Consider the following 22,494-nt stretch of genomic DNA (forward strand, 5'->3'; position numbering starts at 1 on the left):
ATAGAACCCGCATGCAGCAGCCAGCAGGTCTAATCCATTGCTGACTCTATAGGCAACTTGGTAACCCAAAGATTTTTTTCTAATAGTCTGTCTTTAATTTCAAAATGCCAACCGAATTTGCATATAATCTGACTCTGAGATATAAGCACAGTCACATTATTTCTATTCAAATAGAAGTAAATTCAACCTAAAACATCAAAACCAATGGGAAAATTAATTCACGGTTAAAAGTTTCAATTTATAGAAAGGCACCTACCGTAGCTTTTTTTTTTTTTTTTTAGGGGGAGTGCTTGATCTCTAAATTCTGCTTTAGAGATTTTAGAAATCACATGGTCATAAGACATTTTCTTCTCCCAATTAAAAAATATATAAATTTCGACTTCCAGCCAAGATGGAGGCATAGGTGGAAACACTGTGCCTCCTCCCATAACCAAGTTTAAAGACAACAAAGGTTTAGTAACAAAAACGCAACCAAAACACAGAAAAATTGAACTGTATGAAAGTCTGACAACAACGAACCATTCAGCCAGACCAATAAACCAGGCATAGGAGGGCACAGTGAGACAGACAGCGCAACCCAGGGCCCCAGTGCCGGGAATTAAAGCCTAAAAGCACCAATTGGAAAAACTTTCAGGATTGAGGTGCCAGGAGAAGCTCCCGGGCTCAGAGAGAGTTTGTGGGAGAAACCCACAGGGTCCTGGAGGATGGACACCTGGGAGCCGGCACCAAAAGGGCCCAATTTGCTTGCGGGAAGCAGCAGAGGGGACCAAAATCTGAGAGAGAGCAGAACAAATGCCATTGCTCCTCTCTGACTCCGTCCCCACTTACTGCATCACAACCCAGCAACCTGGGTCCCCCCACCTCCCATTTTCCAACACCTAAAGCTCAGCCCCTCATACATAACAGGTGCAAACAGACCAAAATATTATGGCTCAAGAAGGACAGCTCAAAGCCCCAGAGCCAATACTTCTAAGGAACAAAGAGATAGCCAACCTATCAGATGCACAGTTCAAAACACTGGTGATCAGGGTGCTCACAGAACTGGTTGATTTTAGTCACAAATTAGAGGAACAAATGAAGGCTAAACTAATTGAAATGAAGGGAAATGCATAGGAAACCAATAGTGATGGAAAGGAAACTGGGACTCAAATCAAGGGAGTGGACCAGAAGGAAGAAAGAAACATCCAACCAGAAAAGAATGAAGAAACAAGAATTCAAAAAAATGAGGAGAGGCTTAGGAACCTTCAGGACATCTTTAAATGTTCCAACATCCAAATTATAGGGGTACCAGGAGGGGAAGAGGAAGAGCAACAAGTGGAAAACTTATTTGAACAAATAATAAAGGAGAACTTCCCCAATCTGGCAAAAGAAATAGACTTCCAGGAAATCCAGGAAGCTCAGAGAGTCCCAAGGAAGTTGGACCCAAGAAGGAACACACCAAGGCACATCATAATTACATTAGCCAAGATGAAAATGAAGGAGAGAATCCTAGAAGCAGCAAGAGATAAGGGGACAGTTACCTACAAAGGAGTTCTCATCAGACTGTCAGCGGATTTCTCAAAAGAGACCTTACAGGCAAGAAGGGGCTGGAAAGAAGTATTCCAAGTCATGAAATCCAAAGACCTACATCCAAGACTGCTCTATCCAGCAAAGCTTTCATTTAGAATGGAAGAGCAGATAAAGTGCTTCTCAGATAAGGTCAAATTCAAGGAGTTCATCATCACCAAGCCCTTATTCTATGAAATGTTAAAGGGACTTACCTAAGAAAAAGATAAACATTATGAACAGTGAAAGGACAGCAAACTCACAGTTATTAACAACCAAAAGCAAACTAAGCAGACAGCTAGATCAGGAGCAGAGAGTCACAGAAATGGAGATCACATGGAGGGTTAGCAACAGGGGAGTGGGAGGAGGAGAAGGAGGGAGAAGGTACAGAGAATAAGTAGCATAAACGGTAGGTAGAAAATAGATGGGGGGAGGGCAAGAATAGTATGGGAAATATAGAACTTGTGACACATAGACATAAACTAAAGGGGGGAATGGTGGGGGAGGGGGTGTGCAGGGTGGAGGGGAATGAAGGGGGGAAATGGGACAACTCTAATGGCATAATCAATAAAATATATCAAAAAATTAAAAATATACATACATACATAAATTTTCCAACCTGAAGTTGGAATTAGTAAATTATTAAACTGTTGCATTCCGCATGTCTAACTATCACCTACGAGCACTCTGTGGAAAACCAGGGGGGAAGTTTTGCATCTCTAACCAGTGAGCAATTGCTTTCTCTTCCTTTCCTAATAAATTACAGGCAGACTTGAACAGATGTCAGGTTGGCATTCAAAGCCTAAAATATAGCTGGAAAGCAAGTTATGACTAATACAAGGGGAAAAGATGAATGTCAGAAAGCTTCATTTTTTGCTTCTTTTTTTCAAATTTCAGATAAGCTCTTTAGCCTTAGGGTTCCTTTTACAGAGCCCTGGAGTTCGGCTAGATGTCTTAACCCCCATTTAAATTGCAATCTCAGCTTATGAGTGGGGGTGTGAAAATGCATTTTAAGAGTGTCAGTGTTTATGTTAGTCTTGGCGAGAACTCCCTCTCTCCCAAACAGGGCATGTTCAAAACCTCAGAGCCCTTTCTTCCACTCTGTGCTATTGGTGCTGTTCTTAGCATCTGAAAGATGTCTGCAAGTGATTGAAAGGCTCCTTATCTCGCGACAGCTCCACTCATAGAGTAACTGCAGTCTTACTCATGGTACCAGAAAAGAGCTGCTTTCCTCTAGAATTTTGAAAGAAACCTTAAAAATACAGATTGATAATGGACTTAGGGAGGCACAGAGGAAAGGGGACCAAAGAGAACACACAGTCAGTTTGAAAGAATGGGGCATGAGACCAGGACGAGTGGCCCCCCGCCCCTCCAGGTGACCCCGGATATCTACACAGTACAGATCCCCCACAGGGCAGTGTGAGGCTTGAGACTCAAGTCTCCATACCCTTTTCCTTCTGGTTCTAAAATGGATAACTTCTACCAAAGCCTCTTTCTTTAGATATATGTGAACCGAGTCCTAAAATTACACCAAGGGATGCTAATTCTTTAACAATTATTCCACTGTTCTCTGAAAAGGATTTGTGTGTTTTTGCTCTGACATTTACAGTTTAGAAGTAATTGCCAAGGGTGCTGAAAAATGAAGTTTCTTTGCAGATATTCTATCTTTGCCAACAAAAGAGCTACAGTGAGAACTGAGGCAATCAACTGTTTACCCCCGAGCACTCTCCGAAACTGCATGCAAAGGACGAGGTGCGGCGCATCTCTGAACGGAAGGACAGACGCAGCTGACATCTGCGTGTGCTCAAGGCAGCGCTCAGCTGCTGGGTTTGTTCACCTGCGCTTCCCAAGTCTGCTTCTCGATGCACATTCCTAGCCCTCACCCCGCAGGTACCTGTTACCCGACAGAGTAAGGACCTGAGGTCATTCGTAACTACACCTGGATCATCGCAGGGGCGGGAGGACATTCTGACCAGAGAGCTCTTTGGTACCCACTACACGCAGGGCACTGGCCCGGTTTTCTTTGCCAAGGCTTTGGGACACTTTCAAGGAGGAGCTTCCCCACAGGGGTTTGGGTGAGTCCACATGCTACACACAAGGGAAAAATAAATCGTTACGCTGATGAAAACAACAACAACAAAAGCAAAAGTCTAAACTGACACCCCGCTAAATAATCCCTTTTCCTATTTCTACCCGTGGCCTTTCTTCCTCTGTCTACAGGACTGTACTCAACTACTTTTCTCCCTTCAAGGCTTTTCTTGATTTTAATTCTGTAAAAATAGTATAACTAGAAGAGGAAGGACTGTACCACATAACTGAAAGTATTTCAAGGAAGAAACAAACATATAGGGTTGGGCAGAAGTAGATTCACAGTTGTTCATGTGGAAAATAATACAATAATTAATAAATAGTAATTCAAGGATAAACTGGTTTTTGAGCGCACAACTGTTCACCTACTTTTGCCCCACCCAGTACAGGAAACTTATTCCATCTACATTACCTCATCTGATCCCCAATTTTACTTCTCAGCTGCATGCCTCTGATTAGTCCTTCGGTCTTCCTGCGTCTCATCAGCAACACTCGGTATCTAAACTGTGCTTTCAATTTTGAAAAGCAGCTGGAGCTTTACAAGCAAAAAGGAACTATACTACCTAGATGCACAATTACCAGTCTCATAAGCATGACAAAAGAGAATTCTAAATTTATCTCGCTGTGCACTTCCAACTTGGATGCACAGGCGAAAAGATCCTTTTAGTTAAGATTCCTGGGTACAAAGAGGACATAACTCTAAACTTCATGGTAAAGATAGTGATTTGGTCTGAAGCCAAAAGTAAAAAAGTTCTCTACTTAAATTAAAAAACCCCTCCATAATTATTCTTTCCTAATCACTGGTTTTTATTTGAATTAATTTAACAAATTGTATCCAGTGTCCAAATGAATAGCACAACCACAAAGGTTTATCTATTTAGTCAACAAAGGGTGAGGAAAAAATAATCAGCCAATCTGTTTCCACCTGGCAGGGTAAAGATCACAGGATAAATATAAAAAAGACTTGCGTAGCGTTGTTTTACATTCTATCCAAAAGGAGCAATTTGCACTTTCATGTGTCTTTACTGAAGCCCAATGGGCAACTTTATAACCACACTGGACTTGGAGTCCAGTACGGATTCTACAGTGGAATTTCCTCCAAAGTCAAGGGAAAAAAGAAGCTTCTATCAGAAAACAAGGAGTGACACTTGCACGGCCCTTCTACAAAGTCGCTTTAGTGCACCGAGAATCTTCATTCAGAATAAGGAAAATCCTTTCAATCCAGCTCAAAGCCAAGGTAGCTTATACTTACTTTTCCTTAAATCAAACTGATAGCACCTGCTTCTGGATGACAAAAAGCCATGACGAGAAAAAATATATTACTTTTAAAAAAGGACAGAGCTCGCCCTGTTGAGGTAGCTCAGTTGTTTAGAGCGTCATCCTGATGCACCAAGGTTGAGGGTTCACTCCCCAGCCAGGGCACACACAAGGATGAACCAACGAATGCATAAGTAAGTGGAACAATAAATCACTGTGTCTCTCCCCCTCGCTCCCTCAAATCAATCAATAAAAAAATTTAAAGGACAGAACTCTTTTTGTTTCACTAAATTAGAATAAAGATATTAGAAGAATAAATACATAAAAGGGGTCCTAAATAGTAGCACTCACAAACAAAATTCAAGTCCACGGTCCTTAGTCAAAAACCACGTTAATAGAAACAAAAGCAAATTATTATAATTCAAGTGATTTTGATACGGACTGCAGAAACAGAGACTACTGGTGAATTCACTCAGAAATCTCCTATCTATTTTGGTTTACTTTCAAACTCTTTGACAACTGGCGAGGCCACAAATCAACCAATACGAGTTTTACGCTTTCCGAATCACCCGCCCACCTCAGACAGAGACCGGAAGGGGCAGCGTTTAGTAATAAGGCCCGAACACAAGTCTAGTGTCTGAATAACCGAATCCTCCATAGCTTCCCACTGTGAGGAAATATTTATAATGTAAGTAAAAGATATGGCATTACAGAAGCGGTTATTCTTCTATTTGTTGGCTGGACAGTATAACGTTCAAAGAAACAGAATCATGACTTTTTGTACCAGAACTCGCTCTTGAAGCCCAGAAAAAAATATTCTACAGGAATGACGTACAACATTTGGGATCATCCTGTCATGTCTGCCTACGCCCACAGTGTGCTTAAAGGATATTTCCATGTCTTCATCAAATAAACTTTATGGATTTATTGTGCCTCCAAATATACGTTGCCAAGACAGTGAACTATCATGCTTTTTTACTATTTTCCAGATTAAAATTGTTTTTTATGGACTTGGCCTTTGGATCTTTCAGATAAAAAAGTATGTCATTGCCATTTCAAGGTGTATAAAACTCAGGTGATGAGGGTCTCTGTCATTTTCTCTTAATCCAATTCCAAGCTCGACCTTTACCCAGTGAGCAGGTGTGTGCTGCGCCTGTAATTTACCAGAGTGAGCGGCCAGGCAGAAAAGCTACCAACAATAGAAGGCTGAGAGGACCGGGCACTTAGGGCCTAGAAAGCCGTTCTTATCCCCACCATTGTGAATATACTTTTATCTCCAGTAGCAACTTAAAAATAAAGAATGATGGGGGTAAGAGAAGTAATATATTCATATCCCTTCAGGTTTTTTTTTGGAGACTGTTTTTATACTACATCTGCCAGAAGCTGTTGTTACAAATTCCTTTCTGAGATATTCTGTAGCTCACATTCCAATCCAAACTATAATATGGATAGCAAAACAGTCACAACAGCACTTCCACTGGGGCAAATAATGCCACTTCACACAGATAAATTAAATAAACCTTCAAGGGGAAAGTGATCAATGAATAGTGCGTTTCTTTGTATGCAATATGGAAACTCCTATGTATACCTTGCATTTGTCTTCTTGGCTCAAACTTATGTAATTTAAAAACCAAGTATCCACTTACTAAGTATGAAGATGTACTCGTCAGGTAATGTAACCGCTCACCACAAAGATGCAGCAGCTAACACTGGAAAACGCCCACAGTCTAATAGATGATCACTCGGTGGGTTCAGTAAAGCCTACCCACAGTGGGTCTCTAGAGTTAGGCGAAATCTCTAAACATTCCCTATGTAAAAACATTCATAAATAAATACAATTTCCAAATATGTCCAATAGAAAAACATGCTTGAATAAATAAAATGGAGCAAAAAAATTATTTAAAAAAATAATAAAAAGTAAAATGGAGCAAACCTACAAATATTTCTATGATCTCCTCATAAATTTAAAATGTAATTTCAAAAAATTCTAACCCTTCAAAAATTTTTAGAAAACTTTTTAAAAAGAAGTTAAAAGAAAAAATACTTTGGCCAGTCTGAAGAATGATTTCAGAATATTACTGAAAAGAGACTTCATCACACTTATTTCTTCTTAACAATATGAGATTTTATCAAGTTTTCCTTTTTAAACTCACCCATCTGTTCCACAATCTCTGGAGGAAACACTCGGGAAGCAAATGCTCGTCGAAAAATATCAGAAAACTCCTTGTCCAGACCTCCTATTCCCATTTTCTCAAAGTTCCAGTCAGGATTGATGATAGACTGGCGGTTCTCCTTGGTTTTAGCTTTGCCTATGTCAAACAGAGATAATCAAGTGTGAAACAAGAACTTCACCGGAAAGTGTAAAAACACAGAGCTCACGGGACGTCTTCAATGAACAAAGAGAAGCTACCCTTATACAAAGATGAACACCATGCTCTTAGCTATTTTCTAATGAGGATGTTTTGCTGTGTGGACGGTTCTGTCTGGTCCCCGTGCGGGGCTCAGTAAAACACTGTCGCAGTGACTCGCTAAACTCGTGCTGTAGTCCATCTGTAATCAACCCATGGAGCTTGGTCTCATCAACCTTTAATCCTAACCACGTTAACTAATTTAGTTGATTAGAAGAAACACCCTGTGCATATCTGATGAAGACAACACTGGGTGCCAGAAATGCAACTGAAATCTAGCAGTCTCTCAAGGCTCCTATAGCAAGTGTACTTAAAAATACACACTATATTTATCTCAATTAAGTTTATAATTGAACAGAGAACCCCTCAGCCTGAGTAAGATTAACGTCTTATTTGCTCTTCTTCACTTGTACACAAAAGTCTAAAATCATCCTAAAGTCTTTAATGATTTCAAAATTCATGTTTTCCAATTCTTTCAGACAAAAAAATTACATAACTTAAATGTCATAGTGCCACCTAAAGTAACTTAAGAGAATCACATTAATGATCACACAAACACAAAGAATAAAAGCTCCTTAGTACACTTTGCTACAAATAAAAAAGAAAGTAATATTACAGTTTTTTAATTAGAGAAGAGAAGGTTGCACTAGAAAAAGTTTATCTTAAATGGCAGTTTTATGGTTAAGAGTTTTGTGGACTTGACATTCCCTTTACAAAGCTATGGAAAATAGTTTTCTTACATTCTACTGCCCTCTTGTGGCCAAACTTACTGCATGCTAAATCACGACACAATTTTATTTCTCAATGGGAAAAACCTAACAACCACACCTTTGCATGAATTACTTAGAAATACCACATTGAAGGAAAATGTATAAACGACCTATGTTAATGACCAACAGGGTGGGGACTGACTGAGGGAGCAGGGAGGGTGGGGCAGGGGAGAGCAACGGTGGGGGGGGGGAACTGGGACCGCTGTAATTGAACAACAATAAAAAAAGGAGCATTAATTCATAATATAGGTAAGCCCATTTTTATGTCCTAGTATATTCTATAAAAAAATCTCTTGTATCTATTAGTTTTTCTTGTATCTCAGTTCACTGTCTTGTCTGCACTTGCTATATTGACATTTGAAACTTGATAACTTACTATACATCTAATCCTCTGTACATAAGGTAAAGTATGAAGAAATATCTTAAAAACTGAATATTAAATAAATATGACATGCAACTATTTAAAAAAAGAAATATCCACATTGTATGAAAGCCACACAATGCCCTTGGGACAAGATATCTTTTGTTAAAAAGGTGTACGAAACACAAAATACAAAGAAATCACTGTAAAAATGAAATGGATCTATAACAGATTTTGATACATCCTACATCCATAAAATGGCATGTATAGTCATCAAAAATTATGTTGAAAAGGTGTATTTATTAAGATGCTTGAAATATGTTAAGCAGAAAGAACAAATTATAAAATAGTACTAAAATAAAAATTTAAAAATTTTAGAGTTGCATGGGTTGTCTTTAGGTGTCTATCCATATTTTATAAAATAAGTATTTTACTTCATAACTAAGAAAATAACAATAAGAGGTAATAATAATCTATGATCAAGAAAAAAGGCCACACATTCTCAGAAAGTTAAGTGACCGTGGATACGGTAATGTGCAACAAATGAAAGTTCTCTAGTTTCTACTGGAGAAGAATCAACCTTAGTTACTGGTGAGTCACTCTTCTTACAGCCAAATCTGCATCAGTTTAATACAGTAAGAGTAAGGCTCATGTAAAAGTCTGACTGAACTGTGAATCCGCTGGAAAGACTTTCTTCGCCTACACATTCACCATTTAATTCAGTCACTAACAGAAGTGATGCTAGTATTGCACTGAACACATCGCCAGGTGAGAGGCACTCCACAAATAACTGACCACGTCTCGAGGTCATGGAGACCAGGAAAAGTCTGAGGAGCTGTCAGAGACTGCAGAAGACTATGGAGACGGAACAACTAAAAGCAATGTGGGACCCTGAAACAGAAATAGGACACAGTGAGCCCTGGCCAGTGTAGCTTAGTGGATTGAGCATGGGCCTATGAACCAGGGGGTTGCTGGTTTGATTCCCGGTCAGGGCACAGGCCTGGGTTGTGGGCCGGGTGCCCAGGAGGGGTCCTGTGAGAGTCAAATAAATAAATAAAATCTTAAAACAAAAAAAGAAACAGGACATAGTGAAAAAAAAACTGGTGAAATCTGAACAAAGTCTATAATTGAGTTAGTAGCAATGCCACCATGACAATTTAGTTTTGGTGACTGCACTACGGTTACTTAGGATGTAACATCACGGGGAGCTGGTGAAGGGTACACAGGAACTCTTGGAGCTACTTTTGCAAATCTTCTGTAAACCTAAACTTATCCCAATACAAAAACTTTAAAAATTAATTTTATCTGTATCTTCTTCCTTACTTATAGTGTGGTTACTAGGACATTAAAAATTACATAGATGACTCACATTATATTTCTACAGGACAATGCTGGTCTAGTGAAGGTTTTAAACTTTTTCTTCGTTAGCACATTGTGGTTTTGTGAAATGCTTTCCCAAGGGAGGTGGTCCCTGTTCTCCTCCCCACTCGAAAATCACGGTAACTGGGTCACATACAACAACGGAGATGACCCCACTTCATTCAGAACCTCCTGAAAACTGTAAGTCTTACCAATAAGATTGAGTGATGAATTTTCTGCTTTTTCAAATGCAACCTGACTGTTTCCAACAACCAGCCCCACTTCAATCTGTGCAGAAAGACAAGAATTAGTATAGTAGTCTAACAGCAGACTTCCAGACTTCTCAAAGCAAAGCCAGAAACAAAGGGAAAGAGGTCTCTCGAGCAGAGCAAAGCTGTAAACTATCACCTAAGTTACATTTAGTCTCGTCATAACTACCTTCCAGTTGTTCCTCTTTTCTTTATTTCAATGCATATATCTTTTTATAATGCCTGTTGTACTGTTATTTACTTACAATACATATCATCTTCATTCAACTTGGATTATAGATTCCAAACTATGAGGTCTGCAAATAAGTGTATTTTATCCTGTATTTAAATAATGCTAACTATAAAAGCAATTTCCTCTCCCTACCATTGTAAACGAAAGAATACACAGTATGAAAGAAATCACTGACTTGAACAATTAAATAAATAAATTTAAAAAAATATGCCTAAAAAAAGAGAAAGAAATCACTGAACAAGAGAATGGGTAGAAAATTCTATTCATCTGCACAATTCACATCATGAAGATTATCTAATACAAATTATTAGAAATAAAACATACCTTCTGTCTTTTACCCGTCGCAGGCTCTCCCTTCAGGATGCTGGGATCCATGGCTTCGATATCCTTCACCAGTAAGCCAAAAAGCTTTTCATTGAAGCTGAACACAAGCTATGCAGAAAAAAGGTCAGGGCAGAAAAATCGCTCTATGTTAAACTGGCTTGACTGGCACCTCATCACCAATGTTTGCCAAACGCAGAAAAGCAACTCTGTCCTGTGTGCTCCTCTTGAATCTGCTCCACAGGCAAACTGCCCACCTAACCAACGAGGAGAAAAGGGAACTAACACTTATTGACAACTCTTCGCTGACAACTAGGGGGTTAGGTAATTAGTATTTACAAACTCTCTTGGAAACAGAAATTATCCCTCAGTTTTGACTAGTGAGGAAGTTGAGGTCCAGACAGGGGCTAAGCCATAGGACCCAGAGTCACAGTGAGTGGCTGTGCCATGATTCAGCCTGGGTCTGTGACCAGATACTTAGGCTTTTCTGTAACCACAGCGTCTGATGCAGTCATCTAGTGCCTTCCAATGAGCTAGGCCCTCTTCTACGTGCTGAGCTGTAACAGTAAACGTCACAGGCAAAGTTGGCTGTCCATCCTGCCACTATTACCTACCATGAAAGGGAATAAATACACAGCACAATGATTTGGAGTAAGATCCTTATTTCTTCTCTGTATTAGGGAGGATTTTCTTTCATGGGTTTATAGATGTCTGCATGTTATTAGGTTTAAAATAATTACAAATATCAAAACATTTTCTACTAAAATAGAAAAGCTAAAGGAGAAGGTAAAAACAATGAAGTTTAGTGAGGTGACCTGAGCTCAACTACCAGCCCAAAAGTGGAGGAATCCAGAGGAACCCAGTAAAGTCCAAAGTGCAATGGACAGGCAGTCAACCAATTAGCAGCTGAGTGGCCTCGTGGGGAGCCTTCCCGGACCAGTTAACCCCAAGTGGCAGCACAGTGGCTCCCTCGTGTATCATCCTGTTTTACTGACATCAAAGTACTTCAGAGGTCATGACACTGCTTTCTTATTTCTTATCTCCCCAAACCAGAATGTAAGGTCTATGAGAGTAGGGATTATGTGTATTTTGTTCACTGTTGATCTGCAGTGCTTAATATAGTGGAACACACCAGATATTCAATAAATACTTGTTTAATTAATTGACTAGTGGGTCAACTGACTAGTGGGTTCTTGTCTCAGTTACACCCTTGGATGTGTTGCCAGGGGCACGTCATCTACCTTCCTTGGACCTAAAATTCCTGATTTGCAAAATGAGGAGGTTAGCCAAGATAAATTCTGAGGTTCACTGATAAATACTAAGGATTCTAGTATCCTTAAAAATACCATATTTTCCCACATATAATGTGCTCCCATGTACAACACACACCCACGTTTTTGACCCGAACTTTCAGGGGAAAAAATCTTTCATTTTAATGTTTTAATCCAGCTTTTTCTTTATTTATATTTAGATACTTGGTTTTTGTATTATAAAGGAATTTTAGCATTTATTTTTAACATATTATGGTACAAGAAATTTTATGTAACAAACAATTACAAAATGCAAGAACAGACACAAGGTATTTCAGGTACCACCTTCGTATAATGTGCATCCTTATTTTCCCCTGAAATGTGCGCATCATACATGGCGAAATACAGTCATAATAAACGCACCGTATCCTCTTCCCGTCCATCAGTAATTCAGTTTCTACTTGCAAAGGTCTGACACGATAATGCGTGGCCTACCCGACCCCTAGTCCTGTCCCACGTCTGTGGCACTGCGCAGGAGAAGGGAGAAGTCACCCTCTGGCTCCGACACCTCCCTCCCTCTGCCACTTCTCTCCCCAACTCACCCACCTCCCCACGTGAGAGACTGCAAGCACGGTCCAGGGAGGTCACTGGAGATCGGCATGCTCCGAGCAAGGATTCTCCAATATTTTTGACTCAGGATCACTTTATAAGCCAAAAATTTTTGAAGACCCCCAAAAGCCTTTGTTTACATGGGTTATATCTACTAATATTTACCATATTAGAATTTAGAAAAACTAAAATTTACTTATCAATCTAAATATAACTAATAAATCCATCATGAATATTTTTTAAATATTTTATTTACTTATCTTTGGAGAGGAAGGGAAGGAGAGAAGGAGAGAAATATTGATGTATGGTTGCCTCTCGTGAGTCCCCTGCTGGGAACTGGCCTACAACCCAGGCATGTGCCCTGACTGGGAATTGAACCGCAATTGTGTGGTTTGCAGGCCCTCACTCAATCCACTGAGCTACATCAGCCAGGGCCCATCATGGATATTTTTAACTTCTAAAATAGTCTCTATTTTCCAAAATAAAAAATCACAAGTTGGAAGAGTGGCATGGTCACATTTTCATAAACCTCTCAATGAAGCCAGAGGCACCAGGGCAGCTTCCGCAGTGGACGTGCTGCACGAGCACCTACAGAGCTCCGTTTGCTCGCACGAGAATGAGGAAAAGACGCACATCCTGGTATTAATATGAAAGTAGTTTTGACTTTGCAGAGCTGCTGAAGGGGCCTCAGGGCTCCCCGGAGACCTTAGGACCACACTTTGAGAACCACCGCTATGGAGCCAAGGTGGGAGGGTGAATTGGAATGACTAAGAAAAGTCACAAGAAGGAAACAAACGTGACACAGGGGTAAAGAGCAATGGTTAGTTCTGTATTTATGCGTATGAACCAATAGCAATTTATGAACTCACACATTTTTTACTAGTATAATTTTAAAAGGATAGAATTTCTTCCTGGGAAGTTAACGATATGCTGTCAACTGAAGTCCAAACACAGGGCCGACATCAACAATATCATTTTAGAGAGCAAAGCAGGGCTTCAGAGGTTCTATAGAAAACCCTGTATGTATGTATGTATGTATGTGTGTGTGTGTGTGTGTATATATATATATATATATATATATTCATAATTTCCTTAAGATTCTCAAGGAGGTTCATAACCAAAAAAAGTTAAGAGCTACTTTTCTACAGAAATGTATCAGTAAAAGAGAAAGACACACAAAGACAAACAAATAAGAAATTTGTAGGGCTTGTTTGCCCTACAATAAGCAAAATAAGAAATTTGAGACAGCCCTAGATGGTGTGGCTCAGTGGACTGAGTGCCAGCCTGTGAACCAAAGGGCCGCTGGTTTGATTCCCAGTCAGGGTTTGCCCGTGGGTTGCGGGCCAGGTTCCCAGTTGGCGGCGTGCAAGAAGCAACCACACATTAATGTTTCTCCCTCTCTTTCTCCTTCCCTCCCCTCCGTCTAAAAATAAATAAATAAAATATTAAAAAAGTTTTTTAGGACACAGTAAGAAATTTGCAGTGTTCCCAAATTCACAGATGGAAAAGCTGCTGCAATTATGTATGCCACCGGGCAGCCTAAAGGGACTTTAGAATTTGGGGGAACATTTTCCTCACTTGTTATCACTATCACTCATCTTAGATACACCAAAGCTCCTCTCAGAGTTTTCAGAGTAGAACGACTGTGGACAGCTGCGGGGATTAGGATGCCTGTGAGGTGAAAGCAATGTAGGAAAATCTCAACCCACCTGTTGTCCCACGGAGAACGCCTGGTTGTTGAACTGCTGGATAAATTCTGCCGCCATCTTGTCCGTATCATAAGGGTTGGAGTCGATGCTTTTTTTCTGCAGGAAATCGATCTCGATAGTCATTGTGCCAATACATTGTTTGGCCTTGTCAAACGTGTATAAGGACACTAGGTGGGGGAAAGAAGCATTGTTTTAAATCACAGGGACACCAAATACTTGCTGTGTTTCAAGTAACCAAACGTTTCACCTAAACAAATCATAACAGAACCTGCCCAAAAGGTGGCTTTCGTGGCCTTCATTGAGGGGCACAGGCGCAGATTTTAAAACACAGCAGTAACCCCTGGGAGTTTCTTCCCCATCTGAAGTAATTAGAACATAGTGAACAACACGCCTGTACTTTTCTTCCTCACCCTACTCCTATTGGGATATCACAGCCCAGTGCTGCCCCCTAAAGACCTCTGCACCTTCTCAAAATGACAGTATCTGACGTACCAGTGATGCTGACATAGAATGCTGTTTCCAAACAAATTTTTCTTTGACACAAGAAAGAGCTAAGGTGGGAGGTGTGTGGACTCTTTTGCCCTAACAATAGGCTGCAGGACCAAATTAAACAAACAAACAAACAAACAAATAAATGGCTTCAGAAATACTGCTTACTACAGGGGTTTGCTTCAAAGCAGCTCAGAGTCAGACATTTCTTTTTTTAATACTATAAAGATATTTACTGAGCACCTACTACATGCAAGGAACCGAAGTCAGTTCTACCCATGCTGTACATGTTTTTAACTCATCTTTGTATTAACAGCACCTAACAGTATATGAAGGATGCTTAATATATTCATGAACTGTTTAAATGAAACAACAGCAAAACACCTAACACAAACAAGAAAACCTACCATAGTCTCCATGCTAATAACAAAGGAGAAAAGACAAACTTTGGAGTCTGTTTCGTAACAGGAGAGTCTGTTAGTAACTGGAAGAATCATTTAGCTCTTAGTGCCTTGATCTGTCATGTCACATCTATAAGATAAGAAGACTGGATTGGATAAATCTTCATGATTTTATCCTCTAAATTATGTTCTAAACTTATTTCTTATAGACTCACTACTCAAGTTATGTAAAAGGATTTCTGTAAATCCTTTGAATAAGATTGCTTGTGTAATCATATTTTATGTTCTGATTTTCTATCTTAAAGGAAGATATACATATTTAAAGATAAACATCTTCAAAAGCAAACAAACAAGAAAGCCAGGATAAGAGATAGAATATGTACTGAAGATCACATCTCAAATCTCTGCGGGAAGTTTTAGAATCCTCTCCTGCCTCCTCCACTTTTGGATGTTTTGTTCTTTCCTAACATGCCCCATAAAGTGCAGGTTATACGCTAAGTACCATAAGCAAGAGCTCAGCCATCTCCCCACACCGTGGAGATGTGTACAGGATGCAACATTAATGTGAGTCTGAATTAGTTGATTCAGCAACTCCACTTCCAGGTGCCTGTTCCAGAAAGACTCTGGAACATTTGCTTAAAAGCAGATCAGTAGAGAGTTTCATCAAAGCATTATTTGTAGTATTCAAACACTGAGAAAATGCTGATCGGGAAATGATGAATCAAATATGACAAATATGAGATACTATACAATTAAAAACTGTATATTTAATACAGATGAATGGCCCATTAAAGCATATCATTGAATATAAAAGTATATTGCAGAAAGATTTGTATAATATGATACCATTTTGTGCATTAAAGACTGCAAAGCAATTCTATAATGACACACTGCATATACATTATGTGTCTACACACATATGAATACATGTGTATTATTATCTCAATAGCAAGGACTTTGAATAAGCATATTAAAATATCATCATTAGCCCTAGCTGGTGTGGCTCAGTGGATTGAGCGTGGGCCTGTGAAGCAAAGGGTCGCCGGTTCGATTCCCAGTCAGGGCACATGCCTGGGTTGCAGGCCAGGTACCCAATGGGGGACCCATGAGAGGCAACCACACATTGATGTTTCTCTCCCACTCTTTCTCCTTCCTGTTCCCTCTCTCTAAAAATAAATAAATAAAATATTTTAAAAAATCATCATTACTCACTGCAGTTTTCATGTGCATCTGATCTAGGTCAATGTCCTAAACAGAAAGGACCAGGCTGTTGACAGTGGGAGGCACGCTGTGGGCAGTGCCAGGGACAGAATTGCGGCAGCACCACTGGCAGCACCACCATCAGCCCCCGAGGGAACAGGTGCCACAAAAGGGTCAGAAGGCTGAAAATGTTTTCTTATTTTATGGCTAATAACAATTTAATGTCAAAGACTAATAAACCTACTTTTATAAGTAAAAACAATTATACCCATGCTTTGAATAAACTTAGATATCATAGTGACAGGTATACTATAATGGCCAAACGCATTAATGGAACATCAACCTGTAACACTTAAAATACGGCATTTCCGGATGAAGAGAAGACGAAATGCTTCCTCCAGAAGATTCCTGAGAGTAAAACCACTGACCTGACCAAGAAATCCTCCCCCTGCAGATAGAGCTGTGGCTCCGGACTCTCTGGGTTCGTCCTCTGCTCCACACCCACTCCCGCCCTGTCCAGGCCACGTCTTCCTTTCGTGGAACCAGCTACTTTCAGGGCCGCACCGCCCACATCCCTCAGGCCCCCACGCCCTTCCTTGTCTCAAACCTGCTCCAGCTTAGTCCCACCCAGTTACTGGGTTTTATAATTCTGCCCGTAAGTCTGTTGGATTCACCTTTTAAAGGGCTGACTCTACAATCAAGATAAGCATTGCCGGTAGCAGAAGAATGCTTTAAAACTAACTGAAGCCACCAAACACATTTCAGTTCATCAAGATTCACAACCTTGAATGTTCACAGCATTTCAAAACAAAATTTATGTACATTAAAAGTTCAACTGAAGCTCACTCTCTACTCCATATTTAGAAAAAGAAGTTTAAGGAAATATCTATCTTCTCATTAGGTTTAACAAGTGTTCACTTTTACTTCTGCTAATGTCTGCAAACAGAGAATCCCTGCTTCGGGCACTGGCTGACTCCGCTTTGTGCCGACCTCTCCTGCTGCCTCAGCTGCTCACTGTGCCGCAGATGGGGGGGTGAGAATTAAGGGAATCGCTTATGTCAGTTTTTCCCAAAATGCGGCTCATAAGAACCACTTAAGGGAGATTGTTAAAAACTCAGATCCAGGACTCAGACTCCATCCTCCCCACCCGGGGGAGAGGCCCAGGAGTCTCTTTTAAAAACATACTCCCCAAATGTTTTTCAGGCAAATTTAGAAATCCCTAATTATATAACCTTCGTCACCAGCTTCCCATATCTAAAGTAATTTCTTTTATTTTCATCCCCAATCAAAAAGTTTTAGCTCTCATACTACTTCCACAAAGAAAAACACAAAGCCAGCTAAAGATAACCCCAATATTTAAGTTCCCTCTAACTCAAATAAGTATTTAGCTATACGATAAAAACACCTAAAATCAGAATACTAAAAACCAAAAACAAATAGAAAAACACAAGAAATGCAATGAAGTTTGTTAAACTCAAGAAAGAAACTGAAGAAAAAGACAAAACTATTTCAGCAGTGAAGAATAATCACAAAGTGCCTGAGAGAATATATTCAAATTAATATTTAATAAGAGGCAGCAAAGAATGACAGAAAAACAACCAAGATGATAAAAATAAGATGAAGAAACAATTTTAAAAGAACAGAGAGAAAGTGGTTACAAGGAAAGGCAGGCAAAGAAGGTCCAACATAGATGTAATTGGAGCCCCTGAGAGGAAAATCAAAACAATCTGGTTGGAATTAATATTTGAAATCATAATCTAAGAAAACTTTGTGGAAGTAAAAGAAAACTTAAACCTACATACTATAACAACCCATTGTACACCCAGGTCATGGACACAGAGTGACCAATTCCAAAAAAGATCCTAATGAGGATATCAGACTTTAAAGACAAAAAAACCCTTAAGGTAAATCTTGTGTCTCATCTGCGCCCTCTTGGCACATTTCAAGTAAACAATATACACCATTAGCTGTAGTCACCGCAACTTGTTCATCCTGTGCAACTGACACTTTGTACCTTTATTTGTACCAACGGCTCCTTACTTTATAAATGTACTCCTTAAAAATGTCACCATCACGTACGAAAACAGCCATGCCCAAACCCCAGTGCCTCCAAAGGCTTCCCTGGCTCATTTCCCAGTCTGCAGTGGATTCGTCCTCTCCCATTCTATCTTAGCACTTCTCCACGAGTTCCTAATGATAATGTCTGTGCACGTATTTACCTCGTACAGATTCTGCGAGTTATGAATACGTGGATATTCTTTCCCCTGTTAGACTGTAGCTTCCAGGCAGAACAGCAGGCAGATAAAGAGGTAGGGATGCAGGCACCACAGCTGTTTACTCTCCCACCTCCTAGACCTAACCAGGGACACAACTGTGATGAACGTGTAGGGGCCTAATCACCATTAATAGGAAGGTGTACAGATCTCCGTAACTACGAGAAAGTCGTAAATAAAATCTTTCTCAGGTGGCTAAAATATTTACCTACCTTCTATTTCTTGCCCAATAGAAAGTCCAGCCCATTTTCGCTGTAAAATAAAAGAGAAAAAAAGACAAAGCCAAATCAATCAAAGTTAGATAAATGAAGAGGAATTTCTCTGAATTTCAGGAACATATTCAAAGAACAAAACATGGTATCTCTTATATGTTGAATTGCATCCCACAAAAAGACACGTCAAAGACTTCGCCCTGGCAACTGTGAGTGTGACTGTATTTGGAAGAAAGGTCTTTGCACATGGAATCAAATTAAGAGGCAGTCATATCGAATTAGGGTAGATCCTCAGCCAATATGACTGGTACCCTTGGAAGACAAGAAGGCACAGACACATGGGGAGAAAATCAGGGGACGATGAAGGCAGAGACTCAGTGATATGTCTACCAGTCAAAGGACATCAAGGACTGTTGGAAACACGAGAAGCAAAGCATGGAATAGATTTTCCCCCAGGGCCTTCAGAGACAGCGTGGCCCTGCTGAGACCTCGATTTCAGACTTCCAGCCTCCAGCACTGTGAGAACGAACTTGTCACCATAAGCCTTCAGTCTGTGGTGCTTTGCTACAGCAGTCTAGGAAACTTATGCGCTACAGTTTGTATCTGAACATTCAACCCCAAACATACAAAGCGTGCCTTTTTACAGTGAAGCTGGCACCACTGGATAATTTAATACTCCTCCAGGTCTTTGTAGTATTAGATAATATTTCAGTGTTCTAAATGTACTGTGGTTAGTTACACTGTTTGTTACAGCATCGCAAAGAGAAAAAAAACAGTTCATACCTCAAATTAAAACTGGTCAGACAATATACACTTATTGGGGACTGCTCTGCCTGGTCTCAGGAATTGTAACTACCCCTCATGGCTAAGGATGAGTGAGTGACCTCCGGAATGCGGGCCACAGGAGACAAGGCTTGTCTCTGGTAGCGAATGCTGCCTCAGTTTCCTCCCCTTGCCCCCAAAGCATGGTCGGAAGTCAATGACAGGTAAGACTCCTCACAGAGAGAGGGGCAACCTAAGCCAGACTTGATCACTTGGGAGGCCATCATGGAAGGACTCAGGGGGCTGCAACAAAGAGGGAACAATGGACCCTTGTCCCCAGCTATGTGATATAGCCTGAGTCCCCATGTCCTCTTCAAGAAGCTCTTCCTGGCTCTAATCCCCTTAAGCCTGAATACCTGTTGGGGAGAGGTGCAGCTCCTTGCCTTGAGTGTCCTAGGGAAGAATCTGGCATCACAAAGAGTTCCTGATAAACCTGTGAAATCTGCTCTGCTAAGAGTACTTCCATTCATGTGTTAAGGGTCTGAGCAGGACATGAGTATGTCTCCCAAAGTTTCTGCAAACCCCCTTCCTGACAGACTCTGACTCAGACTAAGCCCTCAGATTTCTTTGAAATGTTATCTACTGTTTTGATCCTTGCCGCCCTGTATTCCTGTGTATTACAACCCAATAAAAGCCCCTGGAAGAAGGGGCTCCTGGCTTTTTTCCTCTGAGAAACTGGCCACCGCTCCTCCCCAAGCAGATCATGTCTTGGTAGTGTTTATTTTCATCCGTGGCGGACGGGGGGGGGACTTGAAGGCAAAGTCCCCCTCACACTGAAACCGAAGGAATCCAAATAATCAGGTGGTGACAACTAGTCATCATGTACTAGCCAAAGGGTTTTCAGGCCTCTGCAGCCAGGTGTTAGCTTCTCCCCGGGTCATAACTGGTTGTACCAGCAATAATACACGGAGGCAGGCCAGATTGTGTTCAGGCAGGAATTCGGGACTGGCTTGGAATACGTTCAAAATTAGTAATCACTGATAACACTGCAAAGATCAGTGAGAAAAATAATTTTTTTGCTGAAAGTCAACAGTTTGTTTACCCATCTGAATATCACAGGTTTGTAGTGAATAGTGAAGAGGATGCTGAATTTTACATTCACGCAATGTTAAGTTCTCTCCCTTCCAGCTTTCTCACCACGGTCACGTCTCCCTCCTTCCTGCCCTTCACACCCCTCTTCTGAAACACCCCATCCCACCCACAGCCAACCTGAAACGTAGCAGCATGCTGGTTAGGCCCAGACTTGGGGTCACAGAGAAGCCACATTCAGCTTCTGTACTTCAGTCCCAAAGATAGTCTCAAAGGATGATAATAATAGTATCTTGGTATGAGGTTGTTTCGAGAATTAAATGAGTGAATAATGTAAAAGTACTTGGGCTTGTACTTGGCCCACAGTAAATTCTGGAAAATTTTTTTCTAATAGCAGAAAGAAAAGGAGAAATAGAAACGCTGTTTCTAACCAGCATGTTCCCAAATGGAGCTATGTGAAAGCTGACAAACCCTGGAATATCCCAAACCTTTGACCTATAGAAACACTAGAAAAGTAGAAAAGTATAGAAAGTATAGAAAATATAGAAAAGTAGTCCTGATCATGGAAATGCACCCAAACAGGGAAAAGGGGACAGTGAGTGAAGATTTTCCATTAATTTCTGAGAGCTTCAGGAGATATTTAATAGTTCCCCAAAATGAGTGTTTGATCTCTTTCCCTAAACCTTCAGAGGAGTAAATCGAGGCTTATTAGCATACTGGAAGCAGCTAGGGGTAGTATTTACAAGGCTGTGGGAATAGCAGTCTCAGCAAGACAAGGGAGAGAAGGACACAGACCGGTGCTTGTGGTGCTCCTAAGGTTGTGTCCTATGTGCCTGGGGCAGCGCTGGGTCATCTCCCTCTGAAGAATCCACCAACAGTCACAGATGTGAGCACCACCCACCCAGCCATTACCAGAGTCCAGCAAGTGGGGTTGTAATTTGAGAAAACAATTGCTCGGATCATATTCTTTAGTTTGACATCCCTGCATTTATGCCAATTTTACACTAAATGTTATTTTTATATCCTCTCTGTTACCCTGGGAGTTGACACCTTATTCAATAGCTGATATTACTTCTGAATATTTTTTAATTAGGAAAAAATTAAGGCAATAAAAGGCAGACACAGTAAAACTGGCAATCAAGGCTATGTCTTTACATTCCACGTTATTACCTAGGTCTTTTTTCTTCAGTGTGCATTGTACAGCACGGGGTGACTGATGCTTGCTTTAAATGAACGCATTCCGCTACGACTTTCAAGAATGGGAGAGAGTAAACCAACACGGGAGTTACCTGAGGTAAGCTGAACGCAATGCTCCCTGGAACCACGGATGGGTGGGTCCTCAGTGTAAACGTGTACCTGTGGTTGGGAGAGGTCCTCACAACCACGTGCCTGAGGGACAGAAACACAGTTAGCACTCCATGTCAGAGGGGGTGAACAACACCATTTTCACGTGTGCTGGTGTCTGACCGCTGAGACTCGGTGAGCGCCAGGTGAAAACACAGCCTCACAGGAGAGTCCTGAAGGACTAGGACCACAGATGTCATTTCCAAAAACTTCAGCAATTCAACATGCTTTCCAGGCATAAGGAGCACCTTGGGCCAAACATGCAGCAAACAGAACAAAGACCAGGTTCAAGAGAGCACATTCCACCCAACACATTAATTTCATTACATTTCACTTTACATAAAACTGATAACAGTAATCTGGAGTCCTTAGTATTAATTAAAAACTAGATGAATTTTTTCTCCTGAAAATTATTTCACCTCCAAAATAGAATAAAGGGGAGAGAATCAAAGATAGAAGAAGCAGAAAAAGAACCAAAAAAAGTTAGTTTTTAGGACAAGTATTTAAATCTCTTTGCAGACTTGCACAACAGGTTGAAACAGTAAC

The 22,494-nt window shown here is 40.6% G+C and overlaps 1 protein-coding gene across 2 annotated transcripts in view; it reads right to left on the bottom strand.

The window, feature by feature from the left end:
- The window catches only part of NSF (N-ethylmaleimide sensitive factor, vesicle fusing ATPase), a 139,392-nt gene that overhangs the window by 95,614 nt on the left and 21,284 nt on the right, over positions 1-22,494 (bottom strand). For both annotated transcript variants that reach the window (XM_037069717.1, XM_037069718.1), the window contains exons 3-8: positions 21,894-21,993; positions 18,754-18,793; positions 14,179-14,345; positions 10,614-10,721; positions 10,001-10,076; positions 7,044-7,199 (exon numbers count right to left, since the gene is read on the bottom strand). In XM_037069717.1, coding sequence (XP_036925612.1) covers positions 7,044-7,199; positions 10,001-10,076; positions 10,614-10,721; positions 14,179-14,345; positions 18,754-18,793; positions 21,894-21,993 — 647 coding nt within the window. The remainder of the gene's footprint in view (positions 1-7,043; positions 7,200-10,000; positions 10,077-10,613; positions 10,722-14,178; positions 14,346-18,753; positions 18,794-21,893; positions 21,994-22,494) is intronic.

Source organism: Sturnira hondurensis, unplaced genomic scaffold (assembly GCF_014824575.4).
Source record: "Sturnira hondurensis isolate 20B ecotype Veracruz unplaced genomic scaffold, ASM1482457v3 Scaffold0018728, whole genome shotgun sequence".
Taxonomy (NCBI): Eukaryota; Metazoa; Chordata; class Mammalia; order Chiroptera; family Phyllostomidae; genus Sturnira; species Sturnira hondurensis.